General features: G+C 36.3%; 1 protein-coding gene across 1 annotated transcript in view; it reads left to right on the forward strand.

The window, feature by feature from the left end:
* Positions 1-5,777: 5,777 nt before the first annotated feature.
* The window catches only part of LOC138700004 (protein takeout-like), a 55,512-nt gene continuing 39,819 nt past the window's right edge, over positions 5,778-21,470 (forward strand). The window contains exon 1 of the mRNA XM_069826272.1: positions 5,778-5,965. Coding sequence (XP_069682373.1) covers positions 5,848-5,965 — 118 coding nt within the window. The 5' untranslated portion in view covers positions 5,778-5,847. The remainder of the gene's footprint in view (positions 5,966-21,470) is intronic.

Here is a 21,470-nt window from a genome sequence, read left to right on the forward strand (position 1 = left end):
TAAACTTTCTGGTTTTCCTCAGTTCTTCACGTAAATGAGAGAACAGAGCAATGAAAGAAACCAAGACTTCCTTCTTTCAAACTCTTTCCTGATCAATCATTCTAAGAATTTGTACATTATACTGGGGGAAGGGAACCACCAAATGTATCAAAGACGTACAGGGTGCAGAAAGATAAAATAACCTCAGTACAGATGAAAATAGCAGTGGATATGATATAGGACGCACAGAGTACAGAAATATGGAGAATCGTGGTACAGATAAAAATGCCCGTGCATATGTTGCAGATTTGCACCAGGGTGAATAAATGTAAATAAAGATTACCGTTGAAATGTTACAGAGAAAATCAGGGTGCAGAAAGATAAAGAAATCTTGATATAGCTCCACACTTTTTCATTCGAAATTCTGAAAATCTAGAATATCATCTACATACCAGAGCTTGTGTTTTGTGCCAAACTTGTCCCAGATTTTTAAGAGAGTTATATCTAGTACAGATCCTGAAATGGTGAATTATATTTCTAACCCATCACTAGATGTTCGACTAGCACTTATCTGGTTGAGATTTTACCAGTGTTTTCCCTAAACCCATTAAGAGCAAATGTTGGGTAACTTTCATTTCGCTGGCATTATTACCTTCATCTCACTCAGACGCTAAATAACAATAGCAGTTGATAAAGCGTCATAAAATAACCAATTTCATTTCAACTAGCACCATGACAGCGTCGGCAACTTATTATTTACTCTAGGATCTTCAAAAAATATACAATGACTTTTTTGCGTCCAGGTGTTTTTCGTAGCCTGTTTATGTATGTTATTTTATTAATCTTTTACGCATAAATGCAAGGTAGCTAGTAAGTTTAACATTTATTTTTATACCCGATCAACTTCTTTTGAACAAGAACGCATGAGAGATCTAACTCCTTGTTCTTTTTTGAGACTTTGAAGCTTAAAATTTGTATTGTAACAACTATGTATGCAAAATATAGTCTTTAGGACTTTATACAAAGTTTCAAACAAGAATACGATTACTACAAAAAAGATTTAGCCACAATAGACTGTTTGATCTATATATTCTACTGTACTGTACCTTCCAGTTCCCTGTGTCCATCAATGGCGCGTTGAGGAATCTATGATTATTCCACTGTAGTGAGTATATAGTGAGGACGGAGGAGAGCGGTAGCATCGCCGTTAAGGCGTAACGCTGCAAGCCGGAAGTTCGCGTGTTCGATTCCTGATTGATATCATGGATTTTTCCATTGATCTAATCCTTCCAGCCTCACTATGGTCCTGGGATCTACTCAGCCTCTAACATAAATGAGTACCAGAGATATTTCCTTGGGAATAAAGACAGCGGACACGTAGGACTGACATCCCTACTGCGATTAAAAGCCGACTGTCTGTAAAGATGGGAGCCTTAACCTCTCGCCATCCTCTGGGTCGATTTGGCCGGACATGGGGTTGACGTTATGTCCTGAGGAAACAAAAGCTCTGACAATTAAAGACAAAGATATTCTAAAGCAAAAACAGTGACTAAAACAAAATAACAGAGGAAATTTCAGCGTTTTACCCATGAGTCTAACGGATAATGAAGATTCATGCAACAGAATAAATTCATATAACAAGGAAAGCGGTGTTATCAGAAGAATAACAATAAAAATAATTTAACACTCAACTTTAACTTATATAAAATTGAAGGGCTTAGTGGAAGAAGGGGGTATCCCTCAAAAGTATGTTTTTGAGATATTTAGCATTTTGTTAGATTCTCTGTAACTTAAGGAAAATAATAAGGATCACAAAGTCTTTTGGGTAATGTGTTAGGTAGGTATTGAACTAACTTTCTGCAAATGTAGAGCATAATATCTTGATTATTATTGTTATTGTAGGAAAATTTCACTTATGATATACTATATTTTACAACAAAGAAAGAAAAAACTTTGAAAGGTATTAATCAAAAGACACTTAAATAAGATTCATTTGTTTGTCTGTTGAGTCAACTGTCCGAAGACAGGTCTGAACCTCATAAGTGATACCAACAAGGCACCACTTATGAGGCAACTAGACCAGGAAGTAATGGGTTATGATCATTGTTTTCTACTTCACATCCATTATCTGATTTCAAATTTAAATAAAAGTTGTGATGAATTGGAGGTATGAACTTTAATATGGACAGTATGTCAGGACGCTAAGCAGCTTTGATGAGCATTCCATCGGGGTGCTTTGGTTTCATAACTATGCTTGCTATACAGGGTGTTAAAAATATCCAATATTTTAGGAGGTGCAAGTATGCATCAAAACAAGAAAATAATGTCTAATAAACATCGGTCCTACAACACATACTTTCTGAACACTTCTTCATAGGAGGTGCCTAATCTAATGTCCACTCATCGCAATGCATTTCTCTGCCCTTTGGAGTAAGGAACCACGCACTCTTTGAAATTGACCTGATTCCTTTATGTGTCCCCATAACAAAAGTCTAGGAGATTTAGGTTTGGGGAACGAGCAGGCCAAGGTGTGGGGCTTCCCCGACCATTGCAGTGGTGTGTGTCATCGTGTATGAACCACATCTGTGTCCCCATAACCAAAAGTCTAGGGGATTTAGGTTTGGGGAACGAGCAGGCCAATGTGTGAGGCTTCCCCGACCATTGCAGTGGTCTTGAAATGTCAACATCAGGTGTTCACTTACATTGTGGTGAAAATGTGCTGGTGCGCCATCGTGTATGAACCACATCTGTAGTCCTGCTGACAAGACACATTCTCCAGCAAGGCAGGCAATACATTAATAAGAAAGTCCTAAAAGTCTCTGTGGTAGCACATATGGCCCTATTAATCTTTCACCAAGAATGCCTGCCCATACGTTGATTGAGAATGGGTGCTGATGCCTCGTTTCTTCAACTGCATTGGAATTTTCATCAGCCCACACATGCTGATTATAAAAATTCACAACACCATCTCTGCTGAACCCTGCTCATATCCGCAACCAGACTTTTGTTTTCAGTATTCCTTGCGACGTATCATTATTCCATGCCAAAGGTGTCAACTACGGTATGATTTTCTGGTAGTCTGCTGTATTGTAAGGCAGAGAAATGCATTGCCATGAATGGACGTCACATTGAGCACCTCTTATGAACAAGTGTGTGTTGTAGGACCCATGTATATTAGACATTATTTTCTTATTTTGATGCATACTATCACCTCCTAAAATAGTGGATACTTTTTAACATCCTGTATTTGGTGGCTTTTCTTTTCCTGTATGTTAGTGAACACTTTAGCAGACATTACTTTGTCTGTGCGTGTAATATATTCTTTTCCACTGTTTCGTGCCTTCTGTCTGCTGTTGTCTTTCCATTTTATGGATTTCTTTTCCTCTTTTTGCTATTATTTGTCTTATTTTCACCATTTCGTCACTTACAAAAACATTAGTACGGTCAACATCCGCCATGTTGCTTGGAAACTTATTGTATCAAAGCAGTATTCTCCCATTGGTCAGTTAGGTAAACAGCTGGCCAATCAGAACCAAGGTTTCAAGGAACTGTGGGATACCTCCTTATTCCATTCAGAATTTTGATACAACTTACAAAGCCCTTTCATATGTTCATATTTACTTTAAAATGGGACTATCCCATACTTAAATAGCACATTAAACTAACAGTAGATGGACTCAGCTTCCATAACATGAACTTAGTTCATTTTTTACCAAAATGTGGGATACCCCCTTATTCCACTAACCCCTTCAATTGTAATCATTCCGAAAGTTAAGTTCGACTCAGAAACTCCTGACATGAAGATAATTAGATTAAAAAATATTTGAACACAACAGATGATGATAATAGGAAAGAAAGAACGCATCTCAAACCACAGAACCTGGCAATAATCAACATAAGTAGTAGTGTCCTTTATGATATTCACGAACATTATAGCTTTTGATAAACTATAATGAACTCTAATTTAATAATAGGAGTATATTTTAAAGAATTTGGTAGAAAAGTAGTATTATTAATAATATGTAACATTAGAAAGTAGTATGAGACCACAGCAATGCATGTAGTATTCCTTTATAGTAATGGAGCATGCTTACAACTTATATACAAATGGCTTTAGAGAACCCAGAGGTTCATTGCCGCCTTCACATAAGCCTGCCATCAGTTCCTATCCTGAGCAAGATCAATCCAGCCTCTACCATCATATCCCACCTCCCTCAAATCCATTTTAATATTATCCCCCCATCTACGTCTCGGCCTCCCCAAAGGTCTTTTTCCCTCCGGCCTCCCAACTAACACTCCATAATTATGCATTCCTGGATTCATCTATACGTACTACGTGCCCTGCCCATCTCAAACGTCTGGGTTTAATGTTCCTAATTATTTCAGATGAAGAATACAATACGTGCAGTTTTGCGTTGTGTAACTTTCTCCATTCTCCTGTAACTTCATCCCTCTTAGCCCACATATTTTTCTAAGTAACTTATTCTCAAACAGCCGTAGCCGCTGTTCTTCTCTCAAAGTGAGAGTCCAAGTTTCACAACCATGCAGAACAACCGGTAATATAACTGTTTTAAAATTCTAACTTTCCGATTTTTTTAGAGCAGACTAGTTGACAAAAGCTTCTCAACCGAATAATAACAGGCATTTCCCATATTTATTCTGCGTCTAATTTCGTCCCGAGTATCATTTATATTTGTTACAGTTGCTGTTGTTATTTAAATTTTTCCAAATGATAAATTTCCATTTCGTACAATATTCTGGTCACGAGACAATCATATTCTTTGTCTTTTCAGGATTTACTTCCAAACCCATCTCTTTACTTGTTTCAAGTAAAATTCCCGTGTTTGTGGATTTTCTTCCTAACATATTCACGTCATCTGCATAAACAAGTAGGTGAAGTAAGCCATTCAATTCCAAACCCTCTCTGTTATCCTGAATTTTCCTAATGGCATATTCTAGAGGAAAGTTAAAAATTGAAAGTGACAGTGCAGCTCCTTGCTTTAATTTGCAGTGAACTGGAAAAGCATCCGACAGAAACTAGCCTATACGGACTCTGCTGCACGTTTCATTGAGTCACACTTTAATTAATCGAACTAGTTACTTGGGAATACCAAATTCAATAAGAATATTATTATAAAAGTTTTCTCTTAAGAGTCATATGCATTTTTGAAATCTATGAATAACTGATATATTGTGTAATGGAGCATGCAGAATGAGTTAATTTAAAAAAATAAACATACACAGTGTTCTGCCCAAGGACAGGTCTTTCACTCCAAACTCAGCATTCTCCAATCTTTACCATTTTCTGCCTTCCTCTTAGTCTCCGCATATAATCCATATATTTTAATGTCGGCTATCATCTGATATCTTCTTCTGCTTTTTATTTTTTCGAAATACGAAAAACATCCAATAATTCCAAAAAAGACTATCTCTTAATGAATGCTTATGAAAAATTATATGCCTTCACTACCTGAATCAATGAACAGGAAGATGTGTGGGATTGGTTCACTGACTTCACTCTTCAGTAATAATTTACTATGGGCATCGAAGGTCAACATTCTTTGACGGCCCATTAAAATAGTAACCGGCTATAAAAACTTAAAAATAACACGAGACGTGTGACATGAATGCAGGGATGAGAGGATGAGCTGCTCAGTATTCAGAACAATCCACAATACCTTTCGTGAAAAACCAGTGCCTCTCCTTCCCTGCACTCCCACTTCCCCATGAAAACTCCTCCCCCCACCTTCCTGAAACAAAATCGTAACCGTAAGAACCTAACAGATAAAAGAGCTCCCGTAAGCGTGCTTTCACCACTAATAAACAGCCCGGCGACAGTTGAGCAGATTCTGCGGTGTGTGCAACAATATGGGACTCGCAGCAAGAATGTGCCCTTGTTGTTCTGTGGTGACGCTCCTGTCTACGGCGGCGCTTGTTTTCGTAAGCCTCCTAGCCTCCACGCAGCTGACTGCAGCAACAGAAACACGTAAGGAAAACATGACAGCTGTCACTCATAAATATTACAGAGAAATTATGTGAATTCATAATTTAATTGCTTGATTCAGCCTTGTTTTGTGATTATAGAGAAAGCAATGTAAGAGAACTTTAACCGCTTCACGCACTTCACCGATCCGCAACTAGTGACCGAGATGATGTGTGATAACAATACTTTGAGCAAACTTAGCAGAAAATGTTTCGTTTAATGTTTAAATTCATATCTATAATTTTCCTTCGTTTGTGCTTAGAACGTTACCGTTTCCGGTTACTCAGCAGGCGAACACAGGTTCGATACCCGACAGGTAATCGTAGATTTCTCTTAAGTATATCTTCTTTTGCTATATGAGTTTTTCATCTGTATTCGTGCGCCATGCTAACCACATAAGCAGACAGTTTCACTACTTTTAACTGTCTATTTTTGTTCGAATTCCTTACGGATTAAAAAGGAACAGTCAAAAGATTGCATTCTTGAAGTAACAGTAGACATACCGGGACTTACATAATTTACATTTTCCATGAGACTGGTCACAATACAGTGATTAGAATATTATTGTAAAATTATTTAATATAATCAATGTAACTTTAAAATATATATATATATATATATATATATATATATATATATATATATATAATTTTTGGCTCGCGAACACAACGATGTGACAGGGCTCTTAAATGTAATCTCATTTCCTCTTCGATTACTCTGTAAATTCTTGTCTTAGGAAGTACCGCACCGTATCGGCTATCGAAGATTTCATCCACAAAATTTGTTATAGTGAAACAGTTTAATTCGTCGAGTCTGTGGCTACATTGCTAGCTCACTGCCTTTCCATCCAGACAGTTCGGTTCGAGCCCCGATCACATCTGGGTGGAATTTGTGGTGAAAACAGACTTGCACAGGGGTTTTCTCGGAGAACTCCCGTTTCCCTTTTTCATTCCATTAATACTCTCCGCGTCCCCCTCATTTCATCTATCATCCGTAATAGTAAAAATAGACTGATGATGTCTGGGTGTAGTACGGGTTTCTGATGCTAATCTAGATTCTAAGGTTCTGGGTTCGGGCTTGTCAGTTGATAATGAGACTTTACCTGCAAGACCCAGGAAGGATGGCCCGCCTGTCAGTGTCATACTTCGGACTTAGACAATCATCGTATATAGGGCGTAGAATGGGTCTAAACGGCCTAAGTGCAAGGATCCATCCCGGATCTAGCCATCGTGAAATAAATAAATGAAGTCCATAGAGCTTATTGGATGTGTAGGTCCTGAATTCTTAATTTGGCATCAACGTCTCGATAAGATACGACATACGTGACTGCATAATTACAGGATGTTAACAAGCGTGTGCTTGTCTTACATGAAAACTCTGTACATTGGATCAGAAAAGAACAGAGGATCCTCCGCTATAGGCCAAATGACGACGTTTCCAAATACAAATTCTACAAACCTTGCTTCGATTCTCATCAGAGAAATAGGAATTTGTCCTATTCCAGTAGGAACTGCGTATTTGCCATGCTTTAGCTTAAGATATAGTTTCTGACATGCTGATCACATAACTATGGAGATAAGCTACTTGTGAATATCTAATGTAGGCTCATAATTCTCACATAATTAGACAAAATTTATTATACAACGCAGTTTTTCAAGGTAGATGATAATGTAACAAAAAAGTATTGGTATATAAACACACTATTAAGTCAAACAATCAAGAGTGGAGAAGGGAATGAAGGAGTGAAATGTGCAGTGTTGTTGGAAATTACAGACATTAATTAAGTGCGTTGATTAAAATAAAATTGGTATAAACCACAAACGTGTTTTTGTAGAATTCATCGTTACGTGTCGCATTTGTTTACCATTTTGCAATATTATCCAACCCGGAAATGAGGCGAAGTGAATTTAAAATGATAACAATATTACCCGCTGTAAATCAATATATTACATTAATATCTAACGCAATAAATATAAACGTCTATTATTCACACCGCCATATAGGCAATTCCGCGTGTTTGGCTGGGTTGCGCAACAGCCAGCACTTTCTATTCGACATTAGTTTATCTTTTTGCTATTCTCATTAAACATGACATGCAACAGAGTGAACTAGCCGGAAATGGCCTGCGGGCAATTGACTGAAGTGGTATTCGGGTGTAACCGTGAGATACTGGAATTTGTATATGAAGTGTAAGCGAACAGAGTTGAAACTACGACCGATAACAGATAAAAGAAAGCAAACATATGACAGAAAACGTAGCCGCCTTAGTACAGCTCGCTTACGACTGCGGAACCGAGTTCAAATCTCGATGACGTTTAAGGTTGTGAGAATTTTCTCAGGATTCTCCCGTTGTTCTCTTATTATCTCACCAATACTCTCCACAATTTCACTCCCGGCAAGGTGATGAAGAAATTGTAGTGAACAAAGCAGACGTGGCAGAGGGTTTCCTCGGGGTACTTCCGTTTTCCTCTATCATTTCACCAAAACTCTCCATCTTCCCCTCATTTCATCCATCATTCGCAGTAATAAAAATAGGCATGTGTGAAGTCTTGGGGATATTACGGGTTTCCGATGCTGATACTGGAAGGGCTCGGAGCTAAGGGACTTATCATGCTACTCGTGTGCGGACGAGATCTGGCCCTATTAGGGGCTGAGGTAGGAAGGTCCACCTGTCGGCATCAGTTTCACGATGCTGATTCAGGAAGAGCTTGGGGCTCCAGGTCCCTGGGGCTTATCAGACTATTCGTCTGCGGATGGCACCTGCTCTATCAGGGACTGAATCAAAATGGCTCACCTGTCAGTGTCGGATTCAGGAATGTCACCAAAGCTACCTGTTGAATTTGTATAATCATCGCATACATAGGGCGCACAATGGGCTAAAGCATGCCTAAGTGTAAGGACAGTGATGGGTCCAGCCCTCGAAAAGCCAAGCCAAAGTTTCCTTAGTCTAAGTTCGTAGATGTTAGTCAAAGTTTCGTCTTTTTAAAAGCGTCATGCCGTATTGTTCATATCTTTCGTATCAGGCCAATATAGACTTTTAGCAAGGTTCTAAAACGAATCTGAGTGCCACAATATTATCCATTCCTTTCATTCATTCATTCATTCATTCATAGTTTTGTGCTCAAGAATAGATCTTTCACTGAAAACCCAGCATTCTTCAATCTTGACTATTTTCTACCTTCCTCTTTGTCTCCGCATATGATCCACATATCTTAATGTCGTTTATCATCTGATATACTCTTCTGCCCCGAACTCTTTTCCCGTTCATCGCTCCTTTCAATACATCCTTCAGTAGTCAGTTTCTTCTCAGCCAGTGACCCAATCAATTCCTTTTTCTCTTTCTGATCAGTTTCAGCATCATTCTTTCTTCGCCCACTCTTTCCAACACAGCTTCATTTCTTATTCTGTCTGTCCATTTCATACGCTCCATTCTTCTCCATATCCACATTTCAAATGCTTCTAGTCGCTTCTCTGCACTTCATAGTAATGTTCATGTTTCTGTTCCTTACAATGCCTAACTCCATACAAAGTACTTTAGGTACTAGTCTCAGTCTCTTCCTTCATTCTTTTTCCAGAGGTCCGCACAATATGCTCCTTTTTCTATTAAAAGCTTCCTTGGCCATTGCTATCCTCCTTTTGACTTCCTGGCAGCAGCTCATGTTACTGCTTACAGTATACCCAAACTATTTGAAGTTTTCCACTTGCTATACTGCCGCATTTAGAACTCACAGGTTTATGTTCTTAATTTTTTCCGATAACCATGGTCTTCGTCTTGTTTGCATTTATAATTCATCTCATAATGTTCACAGGTCCAGTAGCATATCCCTTAGTATCGTCTCCTCTTCTGCTAACAACGCCATATCTTATGCACTTTCTTCTTCTTCTTCTTCTTCCTACTATCACCCCTCCCATGTTCTGAAAACAGTTCTTCACTAAATCACCCAAAGAGATGTTGAACAGGGTAGGTGATGAAGGACATCCTTGTCATACTCCTCTCCCTATTTCATTTCCTTCTGACATTTCTTCCTCTATCCTGACTTTGACTCATGTCATATTGATATGAGAATAGAAAACAGCCCTCTCTCTTTCCAGTTCATACCAATTTTTTTCAGGATCCACATCAGTTTATTGCAATCCAATCTGTCAAATTCTTTTTTTCTAGGTCCACAAATACTATACTTATTTATTCTTTTCGGGGTATCTTTCGCCGATTGTTTCCAGCATTCCAATTGCATCTCTTGTATCTTTTCTCTTTCTGAAGCCAAACTGTTCTTCTTCCAGCTGTCCTTCCATATTCCTTATTTATGGAACGAAAATGTCCTAAATAATAAGACATTACTTAAATCTAAATCAATAATGAACATCTCCAAATTAAAATGATCGAAATATATATATATATATATATATATATATATATGGTGACACGAATACGCTGGCATTTCGTAACACATAACTAAACTTAGTTATCGAGCTTCAATCCACTCTCAGAAAAAACAAATAAAATAGCATTATAACTAAGCAAATAAATTAAATACCGACAAATAAAAAGTTTTACTGACATATTTCGCTATTTAAAATTAGACCGCATGGTTTACTACTATGAATCACATCGTTTCATCGACGCTGCGGTCACTCCTTGCTTTGATGTTCCTACAAACATAAAGAAATATTAATTTGGCAGGGCTGTGTCTTGTCCTGTATTGTAAATCATCTACAAAATTGTGTTTCTATTTTTTTAATTTCGATTACTCTACAATTGACCTGACTTTTTACCAACAGTAATCTCACTAGACGTTTTGATTTTATCGATAAATCTGCGAATGGAACACGAGCAGATTTATCTAGAGAAAATCAAAACTCGAGTGGGATTTAATTGACTATTACACGATTAGAAGAAAGTGTATAAAGATTAGAAGTAACGAAGTACTCCAATACAATAAAATATTAATTGACTTACGAAAATACAACTGTCTTCAAATGTATTATTGTACCATCTCAACATTACAAATATTACGCTAGATGCATGCTAGATGGCAGTAGTGTCTTTATACAGACACTGTAATGATTACTATTCAATAAATCTTAATATTAAACAATCTCTGATACGTGACTATCCATAATATCATATAGCAGAAGTTCTTTTTATCCTCTCAGAGCAGAAGCTATAACATAACCTAACTAATATACACAAGTGTTAGAAAAGTTTTAATTAACGACGATGGCATAAAAAATAAACATGAATAATTTTAAAAGGAGTAATTATTGAATGTAAAATTTTCAAATTTGAATGTGGTTGGTGGTTCAATTGATATTATATTGGACGTGTGCGTAATAGAAGTGGAACTCGTTGATTTAGGCCTACATGGTGTATTCAACTTATTCAGAATTTCCGAATGAATAATTTTAAAAGGAATAATTATTAAATATACAATTTTCAAATTTGAATGTGTTTGGTGGTTCAATTGATGTTATTTTGGACGTGTGCATAATAGAAGTGGAACTCGTTGATTTAGGCCTACATAGTGTATTCAACTTATTCAGGATTTCCGAATGGTGCTCTTCATTTATTTGTAAATCGGATTTCAGAAGATGCATAGATATGATCAGTGATTTTTATTAATTCTTGTTCTTGAATGCCAATGCGAGTCATATTTGAAACTGCTGTGCATCGACTGGAGTGATTTGTAATTTTAAATGTATATATATATATATATATATATATATTTTTTTTTTTTTTTTTTTTTTTTTTGACGTCGAGACCAGCGCAGTTTCAAATGTTGGCAAACAAAGAAACAAATGCTAGGGACGCGATAAAATTGTGCGATAAGTAGCCATGATTGGTTGAAATACGTCCTTTCGTACCGTTTTATTGGTCAAAAGTAGTATGACGTAGTAAGAGTGTAATAGTCACTAAAAACCTACTTAATATGCATGCAAGTATGCCTTTAAAAGCTTAAAATATGCCAATAAATACGCAGTAATAAAATTCTATATTTCTCACTATCACTAATAAATAAATAAATTATAAATAATAATAATAATAATAATAATAATAATAATAATAATGATAATACTAATACTAATACTAATACTAATAATAATAATAATAATAATAATAATAACATAGGTCAAAGTAGATGAGATCAAACTTACATTAATTATGTTGAGAGCGACACACTAATTTGCCGTTAGATTCGCTAAATGTGCCGCGAAATTTTCAATAATTTTTTGATAAAAATAATTATAATAATTTCACACAGCACCAGTTTTCAAAAATAGAACATGATGCTTTTATTTTAAAAATTCAATCTATGCATTTTTATTCGACTTAAAATCAGCTTGCATGAGCTTAAACATGAAAATATGCCAAAATTTGTAAAATTATCCATGATATATAATATTAACAATTTTTTTTTTTTACCTTTTATTTCTGTCGACTATATTCATGTTTTTATTGAATATCACTGGCTTCTGTCGGATTGTCAATTTATATTAAATGTGTATTTGCTCTCTTTTTCTCTTTCTTCTTTATTCTTGCTCTTGTGTTGTATTTATTGGTTTCAATTAAGTTACTTAATGTACACGAGCCTGGCTCTTATGGTAGTGGCTAGAAACATTTTTGTTTTATAAATGTAATTTGTACTCACTAGCTAGCTAGTTAAATAAATAAATAAAATAATATAAATATCATGAAATATTATGCATTTATAAAAAACAAAAAAATGCAAATATGTGCAACATAAAATTTTGTTTGATAAGCTTAAATGTTGATGATTCTTGAAGATAATTAACCATTAATTAATTACAGCCAATGGAAAAATATATGCAAATGCATGAACTTCCTGGCTCTACTTATCACTGATATCAAATCTACTAACGCCAACAAGGCCTCAAAAAGTGCATTTTGACATAGAAAACAGCCTTGTCCGTACCTGCTTCTATTGAGCGCCGTGACGGCGGATCGGGTGTGACGAAAAAGGGTGAGATTTGATCAGATAATCTTTCTAATGATGCCGTGAACAGCACATGGAGATATTTTATTTATGACTTGGGCTCAAGTACTGTCTCATTATTTAGAACATTTTTGTTCCATAAATTAGGATTGAGCATGCTACGTATTTATTAGTTTATGCTAATATTTTTTCCTTCAATCAAGCTTAATCGATACGAAGACACAGAGCAAGTTCTTGAAGTTTCACAGCGCTTATTAGTGTTCCTACACTGCTGTAGTCAATTTATTTTGGCCATCTTCAATCTATTATCACTTTAAGACTAATTAAACACACAACTTCATTTTTTGTTCTGTTTCTTTAGTCACAGTTTTCAACTTCGAGATGTATCGAGTTGTGTATTTGGTCCATCTCATCTGGTGTAACTTCAAGGTTATTCTACGCGTGGCTCACAGTTCATCCTTGGAGATGTCCACGCTAAGAACAAAGGCAGCTTAATCTTCTTTCGTTGCTTCACGCACGTGTTCAACACTGGCGCCGAGCTCTATCATCTGATCCGTTTTCTTCCCAAGTTTCAGGAAATAGGTCCTTAAGTCTGTTTCTTTTCTAACCTCATGCTTGTATTCTTATCGCTTTTTCTGCCCTTATGTCTTCCTCAAAAATACAAATTTATATTTAAATTTAAGTGATGTTCTGAATGTATTTATGAACTGCAGTGTTCAAATCACAAATTTGTACTACTATTATTTCAGTATTTATCGGCCTCGTATCACATGAAACATGAAACATGGCTTGTGGTCTTGAAGACTTGAGTTTGTGGAATTTCCAAATTTAATGTGAACTAGTGTCCTCCAATGTTCAAACATTAGAAAGGCAATCAAGACATTAAAAACTTCGTCTTATTTCATACGAAAAACTAAAAACAAGCTCTTTGTATTTTCTATGGAGCTGTTTTCCTTCGAGCGACTGCCGCAAATCTAGAAAATACAAAGAAATAGTGCTCAACGATTATCGTTGCACGATCATCGTTGAACGATCATCGCAATAGTCGCACCGAGGAAAACGTACCTTAAGCGGTTAAAATATGAGAGCTGGAGCGTAGGACAGCGAATATTTTTATAACATGGTGGAACAAACACAACAGGCGTCCTTCTGCAGAGCGTGCATCGGCAAATATCGAACTTTGTTTCTAAACATAAGCAGCTTAAGAGTAATTTACATATTAAATTTAAGTAATAGGTTTCTGAGATTGTCTGTCTTGTCTGTCGTCGTTTCCATAAATGCTTTGTTTTCTATTTCTTATATTACCTTTTGAGAAATGAAAGCGTTGATATGCTCTGACATTCTTTTTTCCCATCCGGTTTTTCCAAAGTCTCTGGATTTATGTTGTACACTATTTCTTAAAGCAGTTAATGAAGAGACTGGAAAAGTCTTGAATGTGAACCGAAATAACAAAGGATTTTGAAAATAAAACCTCGAAGAATGGAAGCTACACAGATGTGTTTGAGACATTTACTGCACTCCACTATACTTTTTCTCAAAGGAATAGGCCTATAGTAATTTGAGAGACACACTGAAAGTGGATAATGTTGTGTAGGACGTGAAATTATACCAGAATAAACGGACATATCATCAGTTACGAATAAGTAACAACCATCTTCTCGAGTTGGTATTTTCATGCCAGTTTCAAGTTCGGCAAAAGAAATTTAAATTCAAATTATGTTTTATTTAACGACGCTCGCAACTGATGAGGTTATATCAGCGTCGCCGGTGTGTCGGAATTTTGTCCCGCGGGAGTTATTTTACATGCCAGTAAATCTACTGATATGATCCTGTCGTATTTAAGCACTCTACCGACTGCGTCACCCAGTCCGGCCAAATAAAATGTAAAGACCAGAAACATATTAAATTGAATCAATAGAAATCTTAATGAATTAAGCATAAATCTATCATCATGATGATAATTATATCACTGCGCCATTGATGGACTAAATCAGTGGTCGTTAACAATCGCCGAAATGGGTAACGGGTAAGAAATGTAAAGGAATTTGCACAGTCATGCAGAAGAGAGAGGGAGAAAGGATACCCGCCAGCAGCTAAGGATGCACGCTAGTGCATCTCTCATCCACGGGTAAGAGACGCTAGCCCGATGGTATATTGTGCTGATGACCGCTGGACTAAATTATTCCCCAGGCCCAAACCAAGACGAACACAAGAGACAAGTTAACTGGGAAGATCAGCTGCTGACAGTGAATCGCCTACTATAGATACAGCTTAAATTTTTGGAAATATTCAAATTTTTTTCTGCTTTACTGTATCTTGTACAATAATGAAAATTGGTATGTGTAAAACACTGTCCTTCTACTATATGAAAAAAAATGTTTTTATAATTAAAAAAAAATATTTATATATATTTTTAATTCAAAATGGTGGCAGTTTACTGTGCAGTGATGAAGTGTTTCCCTCATAACTTATAAACTTGTTAACTTTTAATGTTCTCTTTCTTTTATTTTATTGCTGAAACTCATGTTTACAATATCATGCCCTTTCAACTACATTGCTTAATAAATAATATTTTTTTAATTCATGTTAGAAGAAAATACTAATATTTGACCATTTTTAAAGGAATTTATTTTTTATCAGACAATCTATCAAAGGTAGAGAAGTGATCTTGCATCATGTTGTAGATATGACATGCACAAATACACAAAAAAATTTTTATCACAGAATGTTCGATAGTTTTTTAGTTCTGTGGGAAACGCTTCATCACGGCACAGTGAACTGAATTTTGAAAAAAAAAAAATGTAAATATTTTTTTTTTAATCGTAAGAACATTCTTTTCATATAGCAGAAGGACAGTGTTTTACATACACTGACTTTCATTATTGTACAAGATACAGTAATGGAGGAAAAAATGTTGAATATTTCCAAAATTTTACTGCTGTAAGCTGTACCTAACCCCTTAAACGCTCTTACTGTTGAAGTCGCTTACCTTGCAAGACAGAGGAAAGCCCACGTGTGAAGGAGGATCGCTTACTTACTTACTGGCTTTTAAGGAACCCGGAGGTTCATTGCCGCCCTCACATAAGCCCGCCATTGGTCCCTGTCCTGAGCAAGATTAATTCAGTCTCTATCATCATATCCCACCTCCCTCAAATCCATTTTAATATTATCTTCCCATTTACGTCTCGGCCTCCCCAAAGGTCTTTTCCCCTCTGGCCTCCCAACTAACACTCTATATGCATTTCTGGATTCGCCCATACGTGCTAAATGCCCTGCCCGTCTCAAACGTCTGGATTTAATGTTCCTAATTATGTCAGGTGAAGGATACAATGCTTGCAGCTCTGCGTTGTGTAACTTTCTCCATTCTCCTGTAACTTCATCCCTTTCAGCCCCAAATATTTTCCTAAGAACCTTATTCTCAAAAACTCTCAATCTCTGTTCCTCTCTCAAAGTGAGGATCGCTGACAAATAATATAGACCTTAAGTAGTATCGTAATTCATTGATGCGTTTCCGCCTCCGTTCTTATTGCACGATGTGATGAGATGACGACTCGACGGTAATAAAGCTATAATGGCATGAGAAAGACAGGGGAAGCAGACTTACTGGAAGAAAACCTATCTCTTAGCTACTTTTTCAATCATAAATCCCGTAGTATCTGTGCGGAATCGAACCCCGAACTTTTGCTGAAAAGCCAACAGTTGACAGCTATAGCTGGACTTTGCTTGATAGAGACCGCTTTCGGCTCGGTCTGATGCATATCTGATTGACGGTGTTACAATTAGCGAAATTGTACGCTTGACACTTCCACTTCCTTAGCCTGATCGTAACGCCAAAAACTGGCGATGCCCATCGTGTCGGTCTCGGCACATTCTTACAATTTGCAATGACTTGCGTGAAATACTTCCACAGTCAACAAATTTATAGCATGTCATCGTTAGATTTCTACAAATGATTCAATTTTCTTTACTGTCTTCCTGCAGGTCTTCCTGCTAATGGGCTTTCATCTCCTACTAGTTTATTTTCCTCTTTTTTTTTTTAAACGATTATTCCATTCCCTACTATTTTACAATACTTTAGATTTGAAATTCCTAATAAATTAATACAGAGCTTTCTCCAGGATACAGATTTCGCTCCGGAAAATACCGTCGGCCTTTTACTGTTATAGATCGAACGCAACTGCCAAGAAACTATTGTGTACATTTCCACTTTATTCAGAGTGGAAAAGTTTTGTGTTTTTTGTGTTGCGCAGTATGATAGATAGGCTAACACAGACTGAAGAGGTGTCGAGGTTAGAGCATTAGTATGCAACTGACTTCCATCCAATGCAGTACACATTACGACAGGGAATATTCATTTACGAAATGTATGACTATATTACAAAGAAAACGTACAGAAATTTTTTACTATATTTTCAGCAGTCGACTGTTCCAGAACTTAGTATAAAGTAAATCAATAAATTACATCTGTTATCCCTAAAGACGACGCGTTGAATCACCGCTAATCGGGCTGTTTTGCCCATGTTACTTTTGCAAAGGCGTTGTATTAAGCGAAACCAGCTGTTTCCTAGCGTAGACCTTTTACTATTTAGTAGGTACGAGTTTATAAGAGAAATTTCTCTTTTCCTTCACTCCATTATTATTATTATTATTATTATTATTATTATTATTATTATTACTACTACTACTACTACTACTACTACTACTACTACTACTACTACTACTACTACTACTACTTTTTTCTCTCGTCTTCTCCTTCATCATGGTAGACTTACGCCTCTATGTCTGCGTGTTCTTGATTTCCAATTGTTTCGGATTCGTATCGGTTTTTACTACAACATATTAGGTGATTCTTGAATTACATTATCAATAACATCATCATTCACATTCTGGGTTAAGTCTTTAGGTCTACTCAAACTACAGTCAAAAGTTATTTCGCTACCTCTTTCTCAGCCATCATAAGGATCTTCTTTCAAACTACAAAGACAATTGTGTATTTTATTACAAAATATAAGCACATTTAAAAGTGTCCGTTTTTTAATGTATGTGGGGCAGGGGTTCTCAACCTTTTTATGATTGTGAGCTCCGTCCACACGCAATATGAAGTGACAGAGCACCACGAAGACGAATAGATTTAATATATGAATACATAAATAAATTAAATAACATATATAACATAACCTTTTAAAACACTCAAAGAAATGAGATCCTTATATTTCAATGTTCGTAGCTCTGTCGGCTAAGGCGCTAGCCTTCCAATCCGGAGTTGCGTTCGGGCGCGGGTTCGATTTCCGCTTGGGCTGATTACCTGGTTGGGGTTTTGTCCGATATTTTCCCCAACCGTAAGGCAAATGCCAGGAAATCTATGGCGAATCCTCGGCCTCATCTCGCCGAATACTATCTCGCGATCACCAATCCCATCGACGCTAAATAACCTCATAGTTGATACAGTGTCGTTAAATAACCAATTTAAAAAAAATGTCAATGTTATTCAAAATTTTAATGATGTCCAAGGAGAAGTCGCTTAGATCTGAATCAATTAATCGTGATTGTGCTTTGTTCTTAAGGTATTTTTATAACTGAGGAAGTTTTTTTTTTCGTATCGGTAATTCGTCCCGAACAAAGCTAGAATTTTCGACAAAAACTTCGTAGTATTTGAAACATTCTTGTGTCTTCTGCTTCCGAAAAGCTATGAATTCCTCCTTTTAAGGCAAATATTTCAGAGCTAAGAAGGACTGGAGATCTCTCAATTAAGTTTCTCACAAGCAGTCATACTATTATTATTTCCTTCAATAATATCGATTTTTCTAACTTCACACTGAATTGAAAGGGTTTATACACCATGAAATACGAGAAGACCTATTAAGTAGCTAAAATAGTATAATGGACTTGTAGAAACACTATTTGTTCCGGCTGTATAACAAAGTTTCCATTGAAAAAAAGACCTCAGGAGCGTTCGTGCTCTCGAGCACATTTTTACTCGTATGATGAGAGCACCAAATGCCATTAAAAGAGCACTGCGGTGCTCGAGAGCACAGTTTGAGAACGCCTGATGTAGGGCCTCTTTAAGTTTGAAAATGTTTAGCTTTTTCCAGATTGTCTGATTATGTTTTTGATCAATAATGATATATTCAACAAATTCCTTTTAACAGAATGATTACTGAGAAGCAGTTAAATTCAAAGTAACAAAATTCTTAGATCTTTTCAATTTCATGGAGCAGAAAGTACACATCGCAACCAATAATTTTGACAAATTTGTTCCATAAACACAAGCGGATATAAATTACGGTATACTGTACATACATTCTTTTCTAGTTTTTTCATCTCTTTATGGGATTAAAAATTCGTCTTTCATAACAGGGTATCATTTTTCCATGTATTTGAAGCTTACGTTCTCTCTGCAGTAGACAAACTGACTGTTTTTTTTATCAATTTACACTATTTTTCATTGTGATTTTAGGAATAAGATTACAAATTCGTAAGTTCCTGTTGATAAGTGTAATAATAAATGTGAGAAATGGAGACATGACAACATTGTAAATTGGAATCTTATATTAAATGCGATTTTTACGCTCGTTAAGTGGAATGACTTCACGAAACAGAATTATGTGAGGAAATTGGAGAAAAATGGAATATCGAGGAAATGGTAACAGAAATAGCCTAAACAAAAGTACCAGTCGAAATGGAGTCATCACATTCAGAGGATGCCTGTTAATCGCTCACCTAGGAAATTACTAAATTACAAACCAAAGGGAATTCGAAACACAGGAAGACCATTTCGCCAATGGACAGATCAATTTTTGTAGTCGCAAAACGGACATTGGTTATCTAGAACTGTAAAGGGAAGATAAAGATATTATGGTGTTTGACGCTTACAGCATCTAAATAGCCGCAAACTGCTTCTCAAGAGGACTATAATATAGCCCTCTTGCTTCTTCCACAGTGTGAGAGTAAGTGAAAATAATCTGGGAATTCCGGGACTTCAAATTGGCAGGCTTCTACTTAAGAAGTAACTCACTCAGGACAGTGATAAAAAAAAAACAACACTCCACGATAGTGACTTCACAGTGTTGAAGTTGCACCTTAGCAGTTAGTACACCACCAGAAGAAATAGATACTGCTACACAAAAAACCAAATAAGATTCGTACAATAAAAAGGACTCTTAAAAATATAACAATAGTAGAAACAAAGCTTAAATTCTACAAGATAACAACGACCCTCGACAATCAAATCCAAGTACCCGAGATAAGTTTTCTAAGACATGTGAAACGATGTACCAGCCTAGGCTAGATATACGAAATTAATAAACATATATACAGCATAAAATAAAAAATATATATCACTTAGAAATAAATATTGGAAACAGCTGGAAGTAATATATCTATATTATAACGGTTGTCCGCCAGTTACTTTGATCAGACAGTACTTTGCCGTCGAGAAAGCGCTGCTCAGTTAAAATATCAGTTATCGTTTTAATAACTTATTTCACTGGCATATTGACTTTAATTAATTTTTTACGAATAACCAATTTACATCAGTAGGCTACATTGAAGTTCGCCGTCTGCTCTTAAACTGGCGATATCCTGTTGAAAAGATTGTAGGAAACTATGTGAATATTTCTTTGTAATTGTTATCCTGTCGTCAAGTTTTTTGTTTTTTTTTTTTACAGGATTGGACCTATGTCTTGCATACTTTTTCTCCATGTGTTCGCACATTTTTCAGTAACTTCAAAATTATTTGTGATGATTAAACGTGTATCCCAGTATAATTACTACGAAATTTTCTCTTGCAAGATTTGTAAGAATGATTTTTTTCGCATAACTATCGTAAATGAATATTATTTATTCTAAATTAATCCAATACTCAATATATCACACAATTATAGTCTACAATCAACCAATCACACACAGAGCAATAAACGGTTGAAACTAGCACCATACTGAAGAACTCAACTGCGTAAAAAACCGGTTATCTGCTATCATGACTAGCGGAGGTCGACCTTGAGTACCCCGGAAACACTGTTCGACCAGTTTCGGCTATTTCAGATCAATCCAACAGGCGGGCACCCTATCCTACAGTATTATGTAAAACATACTATAGACCGAGAGGAAGTATATTGCTAGAAAGATCTAGAAATATGTATGGAAAATAGCTGAAGACGTCACAGGCTTAATACATAAAATGCAGAAGAAGAAAAATATTTTCTTCTGGACTTAGAGTTCAGATCCAAGGGTGCTATTCATAGACATTTCGCTAGCCCGCGCTACAAGTGTGCTAAACTAGCCCCGTCTATCGACTGGTTACTTGTACAGGATTCATATCATATCGCTAACATTGGTTTACGAATACGATAAACGTTAGTTCGCTGATCATCCACCGGAAGCCCGCGCTAAGAATGTCTGTATTCGTTATGGACATTGCTTGCAATAGACGTACGACTCGGCGCAGAAGAATTATATCAAGATGATCAGTACCATCTGATAACAGAAGTGTCTCTTGCATTCTAATAAGTCCACTGCACCGGGTCCGACGTGAACTTGGCATTCATAGGATGTGC

Source organism: Periplaneta americana, chromosome 5 (genome assembly GCF_040183065.1).
Source record: "Periplaneta americana isolate PAMFEO1 chromosome 5, P.americana_PAMFEO1_priV1, whole genome shotgun sequence".
Taxonomy (NCBI): Eukaryota; Metazoa; Arthropoda; class Insecta; order Blattodea; family Blattidae; genus Periplaneta; species Periplaneta americana.